The sequence below is a fragment of the Myxocyprinus asiaticus genome, chromosome 4 (assembly GCF_019703515.2).
Source record: "Myxocyprinus asiaticus isolate MX2 ecotype Aquarium Trade chromosome 4, UBuf_Myxa_2, whole genome shotgun sequence".
Classification (NCBI taxonomy): Eukaryota; Metazoa; Chordata; class Actinopteri; order Cypriniformes; family Catostomidae; genus Myxocyprinus; species Myxocyprinus asiaticus.
In genome coordinates, this window is record NC_059347.1 from 17,044,891 (window position 1) to 17,065,739 (window position 20,849).

The 20,849-nt window shown below is 36.6% G+C and overlaps 1 protein-coding gene across 5 annotated transcripts in view; it reads left to right on the forward strand.

Moving 5' to 3' along the window:
- doc2b (double C2-like domains, beta) overlaps nt 1-20,849 on the forward strand; it is a 277,442-nt gene that overhangs the window by 133,762 nt on the left and 122,831 nt on the right. For 4 of the 5 annotated variants that reach the window (XM_051696116.1, XM_051696118.1, XM_051696115.1 and 1 more), the window contains one exon: nt 13,017-13,202. In XM_051696116.1, the coding sequence (XP_051552076.1) occupies nt 13,017-13,202 (186 nt within the window). Of the gene's footprint in view, nt 1-12,564; nt 13,203-20,849 lie in introns of those variants that run through there. The other variant, XM_051696119.1, reaches the window with a different exon arrangement.

Below are 20,849 nucleotides of genomic sequence, written 5' to 3' on the forward strand. Positions count from 1 at the left end.
ACTTTATTTATTTATTTATTTATTTTTTATTTTTTTTGCAGTGTAGCATGTAATCACACATTTAGGTGTTAAGATGCAACAGTCTCTTTTAAGAATGTCCCTTTTATTTAACTAAATCATCTCACAATATCTGTTTCTCAAAAAATCGGAGGCAGTTGTTTTTGTTGCCTTATTATAGTAATCAAGATGTGCGTACATCTCTGTTGCCTATAGAGACCCTATGTTGTTGATGTTTTGGACTCTTAATGCACAATCACTTTGTGAGGCTGGCCACTTCCTCCCTGTACACTATTTCATCACTGTTTATCAGCCCAATTACTGTGGTTCCATCAGTTAATTTGATACATGTTGCAGAACAGTTACGGTGAAGTAACTAGCCAAGAGCAAAAGCCCTCCAGAGTACAAGTGTTAATAGTCCACTTAGGGCAGGTTGTATTACCCATTTCGATCACTCGTCATGTAACCCATAGGAATTCAAGGAACCAATTGCAGGTGGTGCCCATTAGGGAGTAGAATTAATTTGAAAGTGTGGCCCACCCCAGTAAATCCTGACTAACAGTATGTGAGTGTTCTAAACAAACAACCATCACCATCAGAAGAATTGTGCCCCCTCGGATGTCTTTTTATCACAGGTAAAAAGTGTTTAAAGTTTTTCTAAAATGTCAGTCAAATCAAGTTGCACCTTCCGCAGATTGTTTTGAAGTAGAAGATTGTAATTTCTGCAACACTACCATCACCAAACGGAATTGCAAAAATATTTATTTATTTATTTATTTTAGTATTTTTGTTTTATTACATATTTCTGAAAACAACCTCCGTCTGGTGTTGGTTGAAAAAACTGATAGTCAGACTCACTCCATTGGTTAAGTCAATGTTGTTGTGTCAACTGGATGGGCCGTTTAAACAAACAGAGCCATTTTGGAAAGCTCTTCAGAGCCACAGTCAAAACTGCAGGTTAGACAGGCCGAGACTATATCGCAGTGTGGAGGCAAGAGGGGAAACAAACATCCTCTATAGTATTTCACCACTAAGCACCATTGCACTAGAACGATGGAAGGCAAAACAGGAATTAGTTAACAGCAAGAACGTCGTTATTGCACAAAAGAACATAAGACAAAAATGATCCTTATTTCTATTATTCGAATGCATTATATACAGCCCATTTACACAACCAAATTCTCATGAATGTGCTGTCTTCACTTAAATCGATGTTGCTTGACAGGGAATGGAACATAAAATAGGACGCAGATGGTGCAATAACCGGAGAAGGACCTCAGAATTAAATTGCCCACTAGCACTTTGTTCGTGATTTTGCCAACCCACTTGTGCCTAGACTTAGTGTATGCTTGCACAAAAATATCAAAACTTCATGGCCATGCCCACTGCCTTTGCACATATGCAGTATCGCTCAGCACTGTGCTTAAGGCATAGCGCTCTTAAAATAGGGCCCAGTATGTTAACCTCAGCTTTGAACTAAAAACTCAGTAATTATTTACTCACCCTTTTGTCTAGGTCTGCATTAAGGTACCGTGGGACCCTGGGGCTTACCCTTCCGCTGGGTCCTGCCAGTCACGGGTTGGGAAACATTGTTACTCTGTAATAGAATATTACTCATGTGCATAGAATAGAGACTTTTACCACTGACAGATGCTAGATATTGAGAATCATGGGAAATGACTCATAATATAAGAATATTTATTTGTACTATATCTTATCCTAATAGGCACCTCATTTCCTAAACTGTGAAATGGCTACTCTGTAGTGGAAGTAAGCATTTGGTACTGAGTTCATAACTCTTTCAAAGTCTCTATTATTTCTCTTCCACAATATTGACTTGGTTCTGTTGAAATGTTTGCCTTGTGCAAATTTGTGCTTCTGAGTTACAGCCATGCATGCAGATGTTATGCTGATCCGCTAAAGATTGCAGTACCAGTGTAATTTATGTACTCAGCACGTAGGGACTATTCAAAATAAGATGTTTTCCTGTTAAATGCTCTTATAAAGGGCATCCCCAAGGCAGACCCCTACTGCCGTCACTGGATGCTTAATTAATTAATGGCATGTCTGTTCATATATTTCACAATCACAGCATGGTATTGACCATGACTAATTTTTAGCATGTAACGTAAAATCAATAGAATAGAAATACTTTTTAATATTAATTTGGACTCATGCAGTCACCTTTCATGTTTGATTTAAAGCTGTAAATTTTTGCAATTGTAAATGTTAATTACTTAGGCAACATATTATTCAGTGAATACTGCCCTATTATAAGTTTTCCTTTACCCTATTTAAAGGGACGTGTTATGAAAAGCATTATCAAAAACATTATGGAGTTTCTTCAAATTCAATTACATGTCCCGGGGGTTGATTTTAATTTTTAAACTGATTTTAACAGATTTCAACTTTTGCAATATCACTTGTGAGCAGAATATTTTTGATTGAACTTCATTTGCAATGAAGTCATGATTTTGCCAAATTATGCAAAAAGTGTAAAAATAAATAAATAATTCTGTGTATTAAGGATACATAAATTTTAGTTATGAAATTAGCCTTAGCAAGACCAAGGAGTCTGACATTTATTTAAAAAAAAAACCGTTTACATCACCATCATTTCCACCACAGAATTATATTAAACACAATACTGATTTTGAGATGTGGTGAAAATGACACTGTGGTGGGAATCAGGGGCGGTTCTAGGTGTGCCCTGGTGGGAGGTGGTAGTGCCTCAGTGTCAATAGGACTGGCCCCCTCCAGTGGCCCCCCTAAATTGGAGAGGTATAATGGTAAGAGTGGTATTCTCATTTTCCATCCTACTGAGAGCTTAGTGACCCCACATCATAATAAATAGACCAAACAAATAATATTTAAACAATACATCAATGCATTATGACTGCATAATAATATTTAGCAGGGTAAAGTTTAATTTAAGTTCAGTATTTATTAAATATTCGCATATGGTTCATGAGATCTTCTAAAAAGTCCACACACTGTGCTAAAATGTCACTGATGTCCTAGTGTTCAGTGCAACTGCCTTGCATGTTCTGTCTTAAACACTAATTAAAAAAACATTTACACATTCTAAAGATTGCATGTGGGTGGAATTTTCAGACGGTCCCTTACAAGCGCTAGATAATGAAAGCCCATCGGAGCATTTTTAGGCATTAATCCTCAAGCATTGACCATTTGAGTTCAATGTTTTATTTCTGTATGATATATTCTTATATTCTTTAACCCAATTGTGCTAATGATATTGTTGTAATATTGTCGGCTCTAGAGAGCGCAGGTAGGAGAAACCGAATGCCAATAACACCTGGAGATAAGGTAGAAGTTCAGAGTTATTTTCGCATCTTTGGACCTGTCAGCTCCAGTTTCAGTTCTACTTAATGTGGATTATACATGCTGGTGTAAATGTAAGTGTAAGTTAAGTTACTTTTATAGCACAATTTCCCACGTTAAAGTGTAAGTTAAGTTACTTTTATGCACAATTTCCCACGTTACTATCACGAAACCCAATTTGAATCAGATTTTCTGCCTTATTGAATGCATCGATCTTATTTGGCAAGCATTCATTATAAAATATTTTTTGTATGTGTATCTGTCAGGTTTTCATTTCTGGAACAACATACAGTACACACTTATGTTATTTATAATAATTTTTTTTTATGTATTTTTTTTATGTTTTGCACTGAAACAAGTTGCACTACAAATGTAGTGCAACAAGTATGGCAAAACAAACAATGAAGCAACTCAGCATGCAGGAACAGATGTATAGAAACAGGAATGAAGAAACAGCAGTTAGCATTATACAGGGTCGCACTGCACCTGCAATGGTACATTTATTATGAATAAAATGTAAAACATAAAATTGGTACCCTTATAAACCACCCCACTAAAGCCCAAATAAATGCCTTACCTTCAGTGAGAAAGGCTCTTATACACTAAGCTCACCACATCAACGCACTTCAACATAATAATATATACAGATTAATATTGGTATCATTGGGTACAGGTGCAAGAATAAAAAGCAAATGCGCAACTCACCAGGAGAGAGAGAGAACAAGCTGAAGAGTTGATCCTGCTGCTTCTCTTGCAAACGAACTGCAAGAGGAGCACTAAATAGTTTACAGGGTAGATAACAAACACAACGTCCTCTTTATGAACACCATTTATCAAATACATAACGTCGGCGCACCAATCACAAGGAATGCACATATACACTTACAGACATAATAATGATTTTAAAATACACATTAAAGCCATCTTATCGGTCACTTATAATTACAATGCATGCAACTTTTTTAAACTCATAGTAATTGAGATAGATACATGCATTTAAAAATTCACTTGTTACACTGGACCATTTAAAATGAACTGGTGAATTAAAAAAATTCTTAAAAGAGTCTTAAAGGAAATGGTGACCATTTACAAGACCTGTACATGCTAATTATAGCCTACTGATTATATTCTAACCTAAAACCTTGATGTAGCCTATCATTTATTTTACCCAAGAAGTTTACTGCGTTAGTCATTCTAAAGAACAGCATGGCAACATGGCTTATAGTTTGTGGGTAAAACCAGAATGTTAGGGTGTGCTGACTAATTGAAACATTTGTCATGAGCCTGTTTGTTTATATATTTAAAAATATATTTAAAAATTTGTGAATCTTTGCATGTTCGGGAAAATTGCATGTCCACAAATATTAAAACAGCAAATTATGTTTTATTTGTGTACAAGGGACATTTAAGGTATAATTTAGTTGCCCCCCTACAAGCACACCTAAAAATGTGTCTATTTAATCTCTTTATTTCTAACCGAGACTGCCCTCAAAAATGATTAATTTTCTGCCATTTCACCACCGTATGAACATCACGAGTTCAATTACCTGAAAATGAACTCTGGGATCCAATCCCACATGACGAGAGCTTGAAAAACAGTATCAGAGCATCAGACTCTCAGAGCTGAAAGCAGGGCTGCCTTCCGAAAAATCACTGGGGTGCTCGCAAACATTCCTTGAACAGAATAAGTACTTTAAGCAACTGACACACAAGTACAGTGAAAAAAAAACCTATGTATGACTAAAGTTTTACTCGCCACTTGTGTTTAATAATGGTGTCTCTGAGCATTTGGTTCTTTTTGCCTCTGCAGTTCTCCTGTAGCAATTTTAGAACAGGTTAGTATCTTTGAGAGCTGCTCCAAGAGTACTTCTCTAAGCAACTCAAGCTCTTGGTCTATTTGTGCCCTCTGTGAATTTGTGTGTAAGTGCGTCATCACCAGTGAAAGCAGTTTTATGTGCTACTGTAGCTGTGTGGGAAATCTAGCTGCAGACAAAGTCCCTTTAATGCAAGCCAGTTCACTCCATGGAAATCTTGGTAATAGAGCCCTATATATAAAATGTATCGTAAAATATTCAGATATACTGTATATATACAAATAAATAAATAGTTTAAGATTGTAGGGAGACCGACTCGATTACATCATCCACAATGACTCATGGGTGTGGGTTGGAGCTGTAGAGCACTTTTGCCATGATTTGCTTGCTGTTATTCTCTGATTGATGGATCTTTCTCTCCTGGATCATGGGTAGTGTAGTTCTTCAAAAGAAAAAATGGAATCCGCACAAAATGGATTCTTTTTTATATATCTAAAAATGTTGAATCGGCACACCCAATTACTACTTGGGATATTTAATTTGCCATGGAACTTCTTGGCTTTTTGCCTAGTGTAGTTCTTCTCCAGGAGTTATGCTATTAAACACGGTTTTTAAATGTTGAAATAACACGGACTGGTGGCTTCAGTAGAACCATATACCATTGATTAACAACCTCAGAGCTAATGGTAGGTCTCTCTTTTATCATTAAAAATTAATTCATTTATGGAAAAAAAATAATGGGATTTTTACTTGTGGAACCAGACTGTTGCGCTCTATTGAAGGCAGCGATTTCACCCATTCATTTTTCAACGAGTGACTAACTCCAACTCCTCATGTCTCTGGCTGAAATTCACCTAATTATTATTATTATTTTTAACCAGGTACAACTCCCTTGAGTTGAAACAAATGCATCAATGCTGCACTTCATTTGTTTTCTTAAAAATGTGCCAAAACTAAGAAATGGATGTCAAAGGTATTGGAGGCAAGAATTTGGCATCCGCTCATGAACTAATAAAATATCTCACCAGCACTATGACCTGCCATGGTTTGGGGAAAATAATAATAGCAGGATACATTTTCTTTTCATTAGCTTATAATCATTCTTTGAGGAACAAAAGTGTTTTTGTTTTTTTCCTTACATAAATGTCACTACCCATGAACTTTGTCTTGAATGACCTTCCTGATTCATATTTGGTTTACAGCTCTCTCTAAAGGTTCCAAGGAATGACATTTGATCTCGGCCAAGGGCCGGAGCAGGCAATATCCACTCACCCAATTTATCCTCTAATTACACTGGCCAGATTGGATTAAGAACATGCCCTTAAAGAGCCATTATGGACAGGCCATGTTATGAATTGCACATGGAGAGTAAGAGGGCTATAATACCTGGAGAGAGTGATCTATTAGCTTTCCCAATCAAATGCCAGAGTTAAGGCTGACTTTCTGCGTCGAACCTACGGTGTAGGCTCCGCATAGTGGCCAACGCGTTGGTTTGCATTTTTATTTCTGCCTTTCTGCGTTGTTCTGTGAGTACACAGCCAAAATTCTAGCTATATGTTTCATAAACAAACAAAAGCAATGAGAGCAATGTCATTTCTGGATTCAAAATAATTTATTATATTATTGTAGCATCAAAAATGAGTTCAAAGTATGTGAACATAATGAAATTTAGTAAATTTAATACAATTATTTATTATACATGTTGTCTGCAGAAAATAAATGAGGAAATTACTGTATGCTTGCTCTTGTTGTTTTAAAGACTTTACAATGCATAGAGGCAATATAACCAACTCTTACCAGGTGTTTTTAATTTTCTGACAAATTAGAAGTGTTTCATGTCCATAACTTATGAAATACGATTATGTATTACTGTACACTACTGTCAAACATACGGCCAAATCGTCGTGCCAATCGGAAAGTTCTCAAGTAGAATACAAAAAATATTATTTCACTCACATATCAAATTAATAAAAAGTAGCCTAATGGCCCAGAAAAAAAGACTTTATAAGCTGTAAACAGATATCTTCTGCCACATTTCGCTTGTAACTTCATGAAACACAAATAGAATTTTTAAAAAAACAGCAGATGCTCCCAATTGAGACAATAGTTTTAATGGTCCTGAGTCCACATATAATGTAATATAAGCTAATGCATAGATATTAAAATGAACTTGGATCAAATGTGATGCTACTTCAGATATACTTTTTATCATCCTGGGGGCGGTCTCTGGTTAAAGTGGACCAATCACAGCTGGTGTGGTCTGCATCGATGCAACGCACAGTTAAAATTTTGAAGAGGTGCACGTCAGGCCTTTACACGTCCTGCTTATTGCGATCTTTGCTCATGGGCACTCATGCTGTGTTCCATATAACTTAGAAAGTGGAAATTCTGAACTTCACATTTTCAAAATTGCAGTAGAGCACCACTTGAAGACTTCAAACTTGGAAACTCGTGCGTAAATTTCGAGATGCGGGTATGTTTCATCTCGCAAACATTGCAGCACCAAGGGAGACATACTTATTTAATAATAAACACTTTTAAAAAACATGAATCAATGAGTCAAAATTCCTACATAATATGATATTAAAAACTGTTTAGCAGATATTTGCAGAGACTTGTGTGTAAAACATGGTACATGATTTTCTCTTTTGATAATCGCTACACCTGAAAAACTAATGATTGCATTGCATCATTTATCCTCCGCAATTTGGTTGCTAGGAAACTAATTTATTGTAAATCAGACTGCAAAACAAATTGTAGTACTGTCATTTTTTTTTCTTTCTTTTTCTTTTATGTTGTCATCTGAGCATCAAGCACTAGAATGTTGTATTATATGAATATCCCACATCTGACTTTGTATGGACCTCAGCATCAGTTCTGCAGTGTTTTGAGCCAATCACCTGAGCTGTAAATGTTATGTGACTAATTGCTAATTAGCAACAGGACAGTGATGTCCTGACAATACTGATTGGCTGATGGCACCTGAAGAACAGACTGACCTCTCTGTTTAACATAAAATATGTCTCTGTTTGGTCAACTTTAGTTTTGGGCAATTTTACATTTACACTTGTTTTTGGAACTCATATATTTTATATAATATTTTTTAATACAAATTCAAATATATTTATATATTTTTAATATGTTTAAATAATATAATATTATATTATGCAATAGTAAAATATTTCTGTCCTAATTTCTTCATTTTCACACATTATTTTATTGCGTTTTTATTAAAGCCACAAGAATTCTCATGAAGCAAAACCTTTGAGATTTAATTTTTTCACTAAGCGTGTGAGTAAGCATGTATCTCCTCCTCTGTATGAACCAGGAACATTTGCCATTACATGATCTTAAAGTGAAACCGGAGCATTTTGTGTTCACTATCAAAGTTATATTTGTTTGTAAATATTTTTGCGGGAGGTTGGTGAGAGCCTCTTCTGACAGCGAGCGCATAAGAACACCTGAGAAGCGCTTCACGCACTCTTCCAGGCAGGAGCTGTTCTGGGGTGCGTTTCCCAAAAGCATCGTTAGCCAACTATGGTCGTAAGTTCCATCGTTAACAACATAGTTCAACGATTTGGTGTTTCCCGAAACTGTAGTTCCAACGCACATTGACAAACAGCATCGCAAAGTTGTGTGGTTGGAACAACAGCTCTTTACCTGTGGTTAGAAGCACCATAGTTTGCTGTGTGGACATCATTTCACTTCGCTGAAGCGTCTATATCTTTTATTCCATATATATCTTTCATTCTTTCAAGACTTTGATCATGTTTACATACATTTATAAAAAAGACTTATTCTGAGTTTTGCAGAAAGCCTTTCTGAAATGTCATGCAAACGTGAATGCAGCCGTTTAAGCGCTGATAAAGGCTGTTAAGAGAAAGCACTTTAACACAAGCTGTTTCTGTTGATGAACACGGCTTCTGTTTCCATGTTAATGCACAAGTGCCATTTTTGGCTGCATTCCAAACGAGATAAATTAGTCTCCATAGGGCACTTCATAGGGAGAACAATCATAATAGATCAAACTGAATTTTCCTTAAAAATGGCTTAAAAAGTGAATTTTAAATGACTGTTATTTTTGAGCCCCTCAACTTTCAGTCCTGCACTGCTCTCACAGTGGATGGTAAAGACTTTGAAGGGAATAGGGCATAGGGATGATCTTCGAACCCCGAAGTCTGATGTTGAGAAAAAATACATCTATTGCAGCGCAATTCATCTGTCTCATTACACGGTGCATGCTGATTTCATGTCTTCAGCTGCTTTCTCCCAATGTATATTTGGTGTACATGTAAATGAGCTGTTATAATTTCATTTCCCTAAAGTTTTTACTCCACCCCCTGCGTAACGTCATTAACGGCAATTTAATGTTGTTGAACCAACGTGGTTCGAGCAATGGATATGCGACATAGTTACTACTGTTTCAGGAAACAGTCGTGACAAGCTAGTTAGATTCTCCAACGATGCATCGTGCTATGGTCGTTGAGCACGACGTTGTTCGGGAAACGCACCCCTGGTTGACATTCGTGGTGCGGTTCAGTTACGCTTAGAGTTCAATTGAATGACACACAAAAGTGTTGTTAATGGTATTTATATACTTGCTTAAAATTCCCTTATTTAAGCATTAAAATGTGAATGGAATTTGAAGTTCACAATAATCATGGTTATCTCAAAGAAAAGCGGTTAGATCAAATAACCGTGATCAGACGATTATTTGCTAATCGCGACAGGACTACGGCCAAAGCTTGACCCCTGGCAAAAAATAAATAAAATAAAAAATGAATAAAAATATGCAATGCTATTTTCTCCAGATTTTCAACGTATAACATTTCATGATTTTTTGATAGTAAAGTGTTCTTTGAAACACTGTTGTTGTGTAATATTTTATCTTCAGTTTTGTCTGATCTCCCCTGTAGTGTCTGTGCTTGAACTAATTTCTCTGGAAGGTGTAAATCTAGTTTAGAATTCTGTCAGCATCAATGTTATTTTAAAACACATTACATTTTACACTATGAAAGTCATTTAAAAATGTTCAGGCTGATTATATATTAGCAAGTGTACATAATAAAATGGTTATTCATTACCACTCCCCCTCAGTTACATTGTTTCACCAGAAAATAGCTAGGATTACTGAATCATAGAAGCCCTGGCTCCTTGCCTAAATTTAGTTTCAGTTCGACAATGAACTTTTTATGTGGCCTTCTCTATGTTCACGGCTACATTTCTGTGGCAGACTTTAGAATCAATACATTAATAACCTGGCCATTATCGGCATGACAAATGGTAGAAGCTGTGCTACTTTTCTTGTGAAACACTCATTAGAGGTAATCAAACTTTTTCTGCCTTTTTTTTTTTCCTTTCCTTTTTTTTTTTTTTTTAACCATGAATCCTCCAGAAGCACAAAAGGAGGGCTCTCCAGATGGAATTACGGAAATATACGAGAAATAATGAAGATTTTCCACTAAAGAATTATGGCAAGAAAGGGGGTGACTCCAAAATTACTTGAGTAAATGATTTGCCAGGTTTTGTCTCCTAATGAGACCATGCAGGAAGTGGCAAACATTTGGATCTAAATCATCACCAACCATTTAGAATTAGGATTTAAATATGCTGCGCTATATGATTCATATATCCCAAGTTAATTTATTTCCTATTCCCCAGTTAAAAGCGACACTGTCAATTGAGAGCATTGCATTTTCAGTTTGTAAGAGTCCCTTAAGAGAGTACACCAAAATTACTCATTGTTTTCACAATAAATCTTTGCTATTATAAAATGTGAGGATGGCTTTTGCCTATAATTTTTCATAGCTGTAAAGCAGAGGACAGGCTGAATAGTTCCCTGCTCATTTCCATAAAGCAATGCCACGCAGTAAATGTTTCTACCATCGTTATTCAACATGACACAGAAATAAGTTAACAAAAAATCATGTAAATAAGTGTGTTATGAATACATACTGACACTTAGGTCACACTTAAGATTGTATGGATTCAGGGGTCTGGGTAGCTCAGCAAGTAAAGACGCTGACTACCACAACTGGAGTCGCAAGTTTGAATCCAGGGTGTGCTGAGAGACTCCAGTCAGGCTTCCTAAGCAATCAGTTGGCCCGGTTTCTAGGGTGGGTACAGTCACGTTGGGTTGACCTCCTCGTGGTCGCTATAATGTGGTTCTCGATCTCGGTGGGGCGCGTGGTGTGTTGTGCGTGGATGCTGTGGGGAATAGCGTGAAGCCTCCACACGCGCTAGGTCTCCGCAGTAACGTGCTCAACAAACCATATGATAAAATGCGAAGATTGACTGTCTCAGACGCGGAGGCAACTGAGATTCCGCTACCCGGATTGAGGCGAGTCACTACGCCACCATGAGGACTTAGAGGGCATTGGGAATTGGGCATGCCAAATTGGGGAGAAAAGGGGAGAAAATCCAAAAAAAAAAAAGAAGAATGTATGGAAGAATGCATTGAAGCTGAAAATAAATTATTCTAGACCTTTTCACTTTTAACCTAACCCTATTTTTGCAATAACTTGTAACCAACTGGTCCCAATTTCATTTTTTGTGGAAGTCAGTTCCTCTGAGGTTAACACAGGTGTCTAAACCACATGTAGTTGATTATGTTAATAACATGCTCTACTAACATGTTACTAATACAATGTGTTCCACCAACGTTTGACACACTGAAAGTGTGCAAATACTTTGTCTTTATTTCGAACCGTAAATCTGTTGTTTTATCATTTTAAAACCTAACAAACTTATTTAAGTGACATGCTTTGCTTGAAGTGTGTTTTGCTATCTTTCTGTAAGAAAATGCCCCTTTGTTTGATACATTTGGATGTATGAATTCAGTATCCCTCAAGTTCACACTGGTGTCTTAGCAGAATAGCCACAGGTGTAATTTATCACATTAACTATGGACAAAAGAAATGCCACTTTATGTAATATTTTGTCATCTAATGAGACTATATTCATACATCAAGTGTAGCTTAAGTGACCAAATATTTTCAGGGTCATTTTGAGTTATGTATATTGCATTTCTTTTTAGCCACCTTCTTGTATTTGTAGTAGTCAGATTATTCTAGAATTGACACATATGAACATGTGACCTTAGGCATTTAGCACCTGTTGCTCTTAACTGCAACTGAATTTAGCACATGCCACGTGTCTGTGGTGAAGCTTTAGTCACGCACTTGACTGAAAGCCTCTCTCTCTCTCTCTCTCTAACAGATGGACTAATAGCATAATTAAGTAGGTGCGCTCCTGGTTCCTGTTTACCATCATGTTGCTAAGCAATGACATCAGCCAGTCCCTTGTCCCTCTCTATAATCCTGTCCCCTCCCTCCCTCTCTCTCTTTCTCTCTCTCTATCTCCCACATGCATTCATCCCGGTAACAGTCTTAGCATGCTGTAGTGATCTGAGCACAGCTCAAAGACAGACGGCATGACCACAGTGTGCTGGAACAGTCCGCAGCCTCTTATGTAGCCCACCGCTGCAATCGCAAACTCTCACACACATGCACACACACATAACACACAAAGACACGCTCTACTGCTCTTCGGGGACTCTAACAGATCACACGTGAGAAAAGAAGATTCTGTTTTAGTTTTTTGGTCTTTACATTTTCTTTTCTTTATTTTTTATTTTATTTCTTTGCTTTTTTTATATTGTTACCACCCTCCAACCCCTTTGCTGGGTTTTGGGGTGGTGGCACATCCACAAAAGGGCTGCATGAATGACACAACGCAAAGGCGAGAAGACGACCATCAGCATCCAGGAGCACATGGCCATTGATGTATGTCCAGGTCCCATTCAGCCAATCAAGCAGATCTCTGATTATTTCCCCCGTTACCCACGGGGTCTCCCTCCCACAGCCCCTCCGGCCCTTAGCCGTACCGGATCCCTGCGGAGCACATCCACCAGCCAGAAGTCCGAGGGCCCGGCCGTGGACCCCAACCAGGAAGAAGATGACCTGGACCAAGCCTTTGGAGCCACCGCTCTCGTGGCCAGCAAGAAGGAGGAAGAGCCAGATGTGGAGGGCTACGATTCAGACGACTCCAGTGAGTAGATTTCTGTTTCTTACTCTCTCTTTCTCCATATCACTCTGGAATGACAACTGTTGCTGTGCGAGACATTATCAGCTCTGTCTCAGATTCCTCTTCATCCTGTGTGAATTCCTCTCCATTCATCTGTGCCTTCACTTAGACATAGTCAGGAAAGCTACTTTAGGAGCTCTTATTGAATGCCTTTGTTTTTGTAGAGACTGTGATTCTCTGTTCAAATATTGCCACCTATATAGACATAGTGTTAGCTAGGGCTGGACAATCGATTATTCACAACATATTTGCAATGATTTTGCTGGCGATATGAAATGGAGCAACGTCATAAATATAATGATGATTTTAATGCACTTTTTAAGTTGACCATTAAGTTTCCGAAAAAGCTGTCATTGGATTACTGTCAAGATTTTTCCTGTCTTGCGACTTGTGAGTATAAGAATGTTTAGACAGATGTTTTAGTAGTGCTATTAGATGTTTTAAACTTCAGCAAATTTAGCATTAGATTTGGTCAGTTCAATTACGGGAGTCAGTTCAAACTGTCAGATTCAATGAATTGATTCACAACTGTTATTAAGGATTAGATTGAATCATCTTTCAAAACATTTCACGCAAATCTCCATGTGGAATTTTTCATATATTAAAATTGCTGTTTCTTTGCGGGCCATCATCAACTTAATCTCAAATTACTCGGTGTTCACTTATTTAGACATATTCAGAAAAGATTGTTTGCTTTTAGTCCACCTAGATGAATAAAGCTCCACTTTGGTAGCTTTGATTGAATGCCTGGAAATGACTGTGGTTTTAGTAGCTGGGATTCTCTAGGTTCAAATGGACATAGTGTTAACTAGGGCTGGAAGATATATAAAATATTCACAAGATATTTGCCATGATTTTAGTGGCAATTTAAAATAAAGCAACATTGTGAATTTCATGATGTTTGAAACATGCTTTTTTTGCCCATTTAGTTTCCAAAAGAGCGTGCCATTAGATTAATTTCGCTATTGTTCCTTGTCTCGGAACTTGCGAGTATTAGAGCTTTAAGACAGAGATGTTTTTAAAGTGTCTTTGATTGAAATTTCGGTATCATTTTTAAAATAAGGTTACATTCGTTAACATTAGTTAACCCCAAAAAGGGCAAGCATATAAAGGTACCTCTAAAAATGTATTCATTGCTATTTTCCAACACATTAGGACCCACATAATGCATTTCCTTGTTTTCTTTCCTTGAAAAATTGCTTTTATTTTTTTTTTATTTTATAGCTTGTAGAAATCATGTAAATAACATTAAAAAGATAGGAGCGCTTGCATCAAGGTCAACTGCCTTCTCAAAAAATGCTGCTTTTTTTTACTTTTAGATAAAGATTGTGAGTTGATGCCAGATTTTATATACAAATCTGGCATATATTTCAATATTTTTCACAAAAATTGCTCCACTCCCGAGCCTCTTAAAAAACTTTTTAGGTTTAATGACATCAGTTAACATGAACTAACAATGAACAATAATGTTAATGACAACATACAGTATACTGATATTTTCTTTTAATTTTAAGTTATATGTGCCAACATTAGTTCATATATTTTGAACTTAGAATGAACAGTTATATTTAACACTATATATAACTATTATATATAACACTTTACAATAAGGTTGCATTTGTTAACATAAGTTAACAATATTAGTTAACATGAACTAACAATGAACAATAATTTTACAGCATTTATTAATCTTAGTTAATGTTAATATCAACATATACCAATACATTTTTAAAATCAAAAATTGTATTTGTTTACACTAGTTAATGCACTATGAACTAACATGAACTAACAATGAACAATTGTATTTTTATAAACTGCCATTAACCAAGATTAATAAATGCTGTAAAAAATATATTGTTCATTGTTTGTTCATGATACTTAATGCATTAACTGTTAAAGAATTGAACCTTATTGTAAAGTGTTACCAATTAATATTAACAAAGGTTAGCAAAAACTGTAAACATACTGTATATTGTTCATCGTTAGTTCATGATACCTAATCCATTTACTAATGTTAACAAATGTAACCTTATTATAAAGTGCTACCAAAACTTCAGTAGCAAAAACAGCGTTAGATTTGATAAGTTTGATTCAGTTCTGTGAGTCAGTTCAAACTGTCTGTTTCAATAAATCGATCAAAACTGTGGTTCAAGGGCTCGTTTGAGTCATCATTCTAAAAAACATTATTCCATGCAGAATTTTTTGTATATATAAAAATATTTTAGTAAAATTACATGTAGGTAAATATTGCTGTTTATTACTTTGTAATGTTATAGAAATGAAAACGATTACATTTATTCTACCTTGTGTTCATTTAATGTTAAAATAGTGCCTTGATTATTTAAACTAGATTTTACTGTATTGCATTTCTAACGTTAAATATCTTCAATCTATTTGTTGCCGTTTGCTTAAAATAATGATTGCTCTGATTGCAAAAAAAAGTCACCTTTTTAAGAACTTTTAGAGCAAATACATAAAAACCGTGATAAATATCAAATATCAAAAGATATTTTTCACCCAGCCAAAGTGTTATCGTCAACACAGACTGTGCTTCTGGGCTGTGTCCAGCCATATACATAAGGTGTGAGCTCACACTCATGTTCGGCTGTTTGTGATTTGCACCCTATAGTGTTATATCAAAGCATCTGTCTGTATTTTCTGCTTATTCCAGTGATCAATGAAACTTTAAAGTGATTCATGTGGGCATCAGGTGTTACTCATCAGCTCTTGTTCTATATCTGTATCTGTAGAGCTCCTGTCTGTCCCAGATGTAAATCCTATTATGGATCTCTGCCTCTCTCTCCATTTGGAGTCCGGTTTTCAATCATGGCAGCCTGTAGACTAGATTAGATACAGCCCTGCAGTCTTGTGTGGTTATTTTATCATTATCATGCTCTGTCTTGGGTGGGGTTAATCTATACAGTGGAGCACTCAATGTGTGTATGAGTGGTGATGGAGAGCTGCGACGATGGGGTTTGGATCTAATCCCGTATGCCACTGGCATAGCACGGACTGATCTGATGCTGACAGATGTTAACCTCCGACCTCCATGCAAGCCCCGGTGAGAGAACTGAGTGATGGAGTGATAGTATTGAACAGAAATTGGGCCGCCAAAAAATAGATTGCTCTGTGTAATATTTAAGGGTTAGATTACACACAAAAAACAAAAAATGTTGTCATCATTTACTCACTCTCATGTTGTCCTGAGGGGCATCATGCAATGAAATGGAATGGTGACTGAAACTAACACTCTGCCGAACATCTACTTTTGTGTCATATGGGTTTGGAACAATATGAGGGTGAGTTAATGACGGTATGTTCATTTTTGGTGTACTATAAACATGCAAAGATTAAGAAGCACATCTCTGACATTGTGTAACTGCATGGTTTTGCTGTTGACTGCAGTAATCGTTATCACTTGCTCATACACAACGACGTCTGTGTCACAGGTTGATCAAATTCGCTGCTCGAAATAACCAGTCCTTCACCCCCTTATGAGGGAATGTAATGCATGTAGATGCTGTTTCTATGAGTGTGATCGTTAAACTAGAGGATTGTGCGTATGCGTGTGGTGTGCCCATGTTTTATGATGATAGATTAGCATGGAGCTATTGTGCTGTGATTCATTGGTGTGCAACAAATGTGGCCGCTCTAAATCATAGCTCTCCTACCATTCTCTCATTCTCTTTACTTTCCAAAACACACACCTACTGTTGTCTGAATCACAGTACATATATTAGTCACACAACAGAAACAAATTAAATCTTAAATTGACATGTTTGTTATGCGACTCATGAAATACAAATAAACCAATTATACTAATTTCCCAGAGCATTTAATGGTTTGAAAGTCTCACAGGGATCTCCACAGAGAAAGAACTTGTAGTGGAAGCAAAACAATTGTCTCTGAGGGAACAAACTTGCTTTTTGCACGCTAACGCAACAGATGGATTATAAGGAACTTCCACAAACATTTGGCAAATGGTGACTCTGCTCTTCCGACAAACCATTTAGGAACTAAGTACTACTGGACAGATTGCAAAAGGAGCAGTCTTTTGTTTCAGTGCTTAATTAAGAGCTGAATCCAGACAAAATTGGATCGGTATTTTCTCAGATAGACATGGGAGAGAGAGGCACATTCAGCAATTGCAAATACACAGTGGATTACTTTGTTTGACATTAGTATAGATTGATAGTGCATATTGTTCAAACTAGTCAACAGAATACAAAATAAAATGTAAAAACTGAACAGTAAGGATCTATATGTGAAGTTAATGAAATAGTCAACATGAATTAACAACGAATACTACTATCATGCCAGTTAAATGAGTTTTGTCTTCAAGTTCAATCTTAATTTTTATACTTAATAGATTTTAACATTAAAGGAATATTCCAGGTACAAACCAGTTAAGGTCAATCAACAGCATTTGTGGCATAATGTTGATTACCACAAAAATTTATTTTGATTGCCCTTCCTTTTCTTAAAAAAAAAAAGCCAAAAACTTGGTTACAGCGTGGCATTTAGAAGTGAGCCAATCCGTAAACGTTAAAATACTTATTGTTGCTTGTGGCTATAGCCATAAGACGTAATCAGGTAAACATGATTTTAGAGTGAAAAAATCACTTACTAATATTTCTGTGTATAGTTATCCAATTTAACAATGACAACGTAACACTGTAAACACTAAAACAACTGTAGAAATTATGATTTAAGTAACTTCACAGCTCAAATAATACACGTTTTAACAGAAGAATTAATGTATGTGCTTTTATAAAATTATACGTTTCACATTTCTGACTTTAAACCCTCCAAATATTGGCCCACTTCACTTCCATTGTAAGTGCCTCACTGTAACCACTGTAAACAAATTTTTGCCTTTTAAGTTGAAATAATTTTTGTGGTAATCAACATTATACAACAAATGCTGTTGATTGAGATAAACCTTTAGTGAACTAAGTTGACTATTTTAACAATAGTATATTTATAAATGAACGTTAACCAAGATCAGTAAATGCTGTAAAAATGTATTGTCCATTCTTTGGTTATAATATATAATATATTGTTAGTTTCATGATACCTAATGATTTAACTAATGAATAGAACCGTATTGTAAATTGGTACTAATAAAATGACAAATTCTCATTAGACCTGTCTCACTGTTGCTCACACTAAATACCACCTATCTGTCACTAGTGCTGATAGCCACTCTGACCTGTTGACTCGAATCAGCTAAACACAGATGCTTTGGGAAAAACAAGCCACTTGGACTGATGCAATCTTCAAATTTCCCATGAGTGCCTATGTTGGCTGTATGAGGGAATCAGGTCCATAGAGTTGTCTGCCCCTGGTGATTTCCATGCACTGCTACTACATTAAATGACAGATTCCTGGTGGTACACTGTAGGTCTTCTGGTCTCCACTCTAATGAGTCTAAAGGGGTCTTTTCTTTGCCACTAGCAACATCAAAGAGAATTGCAAAAATAATGACTGTTTCCAAACAGCTTTCTCAAACACCCCACCCCCCAATCTTCCATTGTTTGGCAAATTATTTGTCAACTCTCATGCCATTGGTTTAGCCAGTGTCGCTATGTTGGGCCACTCAAACAAACAGAGTGATGATGAAAGTGTCACAGAGCCACAGTGTTTAAACTTTTAGGGGAAATCAACCTACAAATGCCATACTTAGGTCTGCTTCACACCGCAAGCGAGAGCAAATTTTTTTTGATGTCAACATGCTAAAGTATTCACACTGGGAGCGTGAGCAGCGCGTTGCCGCGTAGCAGGAGCGCATCAGACGCAACAGTGCGATGAGAGTTTTGGCACAGAGCTTTTTTTTTTTTTTGCAGCGCAAAGTAAAAATGTTTTTTGAAAAATTACACATGCAGCTTTAACTGTATACAAATGCGCTCTGTGGTGACTACCAATGGGAGTGCAGACAGTGGAATTCACATGATCTGCCTCCTGATGAAGTTGGATACAGCAGTTAAGTAGGATGCAGCAGTACACCTGCTAGCAACCAACAGTAAAACAACTTGGCAACCTCCAGAGATAAATTGCTGTCAGTGTGTAAGAACCTTTCAACGGTGGACAAGTAAAAATCCGCAACTCTAAAAAGACCTCTTCACTTTGCAAAGGCAACAAAAAGAGAATTTATTCTTTACTGGGTCTCAGATCGATCTACCATGATCTTTTTAGTAATGCATAACCCTACTGAATAACTCTATCATAGCCTGAAAAAGAGATGGGAAGAGATGTACCGAGAGATTTTAGAGCAGGGGTACTCAATAGGTGGACTCAGGTCCAGATCTGGATCAAAGGACAATCAATCTGGACCAAGATCTAAATCTTTGTGCTAGTTATGTGACACCTGGCTAAGTGATTGTGTAAGCATACGTGTATATGCGCGCGGAGCGTGAATAAAGCGCGCTCAGCATTAGAGAGAAATATTTCTCGCTGGAATAAAGTGCGTCCAGCGCTACGCGATTATTCTTAGCGATGAACTCGCTTTTATTCCTGCTCTCCACGCGCTGCCTCTCTCCCCACTATAGAGGCGTCGCATAAAGCCTAATTTACTGTACGTAGTTGCAGGTACGGTTATTTTAACAACAGTAGCGGAGACAACGCTACAGATACTGGCATCTTTTGCTTAAACACTGCAGAAAACAAAAATGAAGCAAAGTGAAACTGTCTGATATGTGATTCAGATGGCTCAGCTAAGCCAGGTCTGTGTCAGAACAAGTTAACGTGGCGCCTTTTAGACAATAAAGTTTTTTTTTCTGTCTAAATTTAGCTTCATTAATCAGCACGTTACGAGCCTTTCATAGTAAGCAAACAGATTTTTGTTCTAATTTTGTGAAAATTAATCACAAGCATGGGTGCCAAGGAAAGCCTTTTTATACTTCAATTAAGCAATCATTATTTTAATGCTTCACTGTTTTTATGTAAATTGTTTGTTTGTTTGTTTGTTTGTTTGTTAGTAGACTCTCACTTTAAGGAAAATATAAAATGGTCCATTCAGACTTTTACATTTTTATACATTTTTTCCCAGGGGACACCTCTGAACCCCTTTACAGTGTTTTATTGTCTGTCAAAAGGCCTCTTACGTCCCATATATTCTGAATATAAAAATATTTAAACACAAAAACTGGACTGCTGTCATTCAGCTTCAAAATGAACTGTTGATCTTATCTTTTAATATTAATATCCAAGTGTCCTCGACTGATGAAGTCTTGATGAAATATTTTAATCTTTTTGTAGAAGATCCCTCAGACCCCACTACTTTGGCTGTCTTTGGACCCCCAATGTCCTCATCCCTGCCCAGTTTTGAAGAGACTATTTTGACTGTTTAGGATTTACTTCTTTTTATATATATATATATATATATATATATATATATATATATATACAAAATACTATTGCTGCCAACATGGCAAGTTATAAAAACTATTAAAAATATATATATTGTATATAATTCATAGCTATATGACACTGTTTAAGCTACGTATTATTATCCAGACCTTTGCTGGGAAGGAAATGTAGGGACCGGACCTCTTGGAACATTAATTGTGTACCTCTGTTTTAGAGCAACTGTTTGTTTGTCAACTGTGTGTT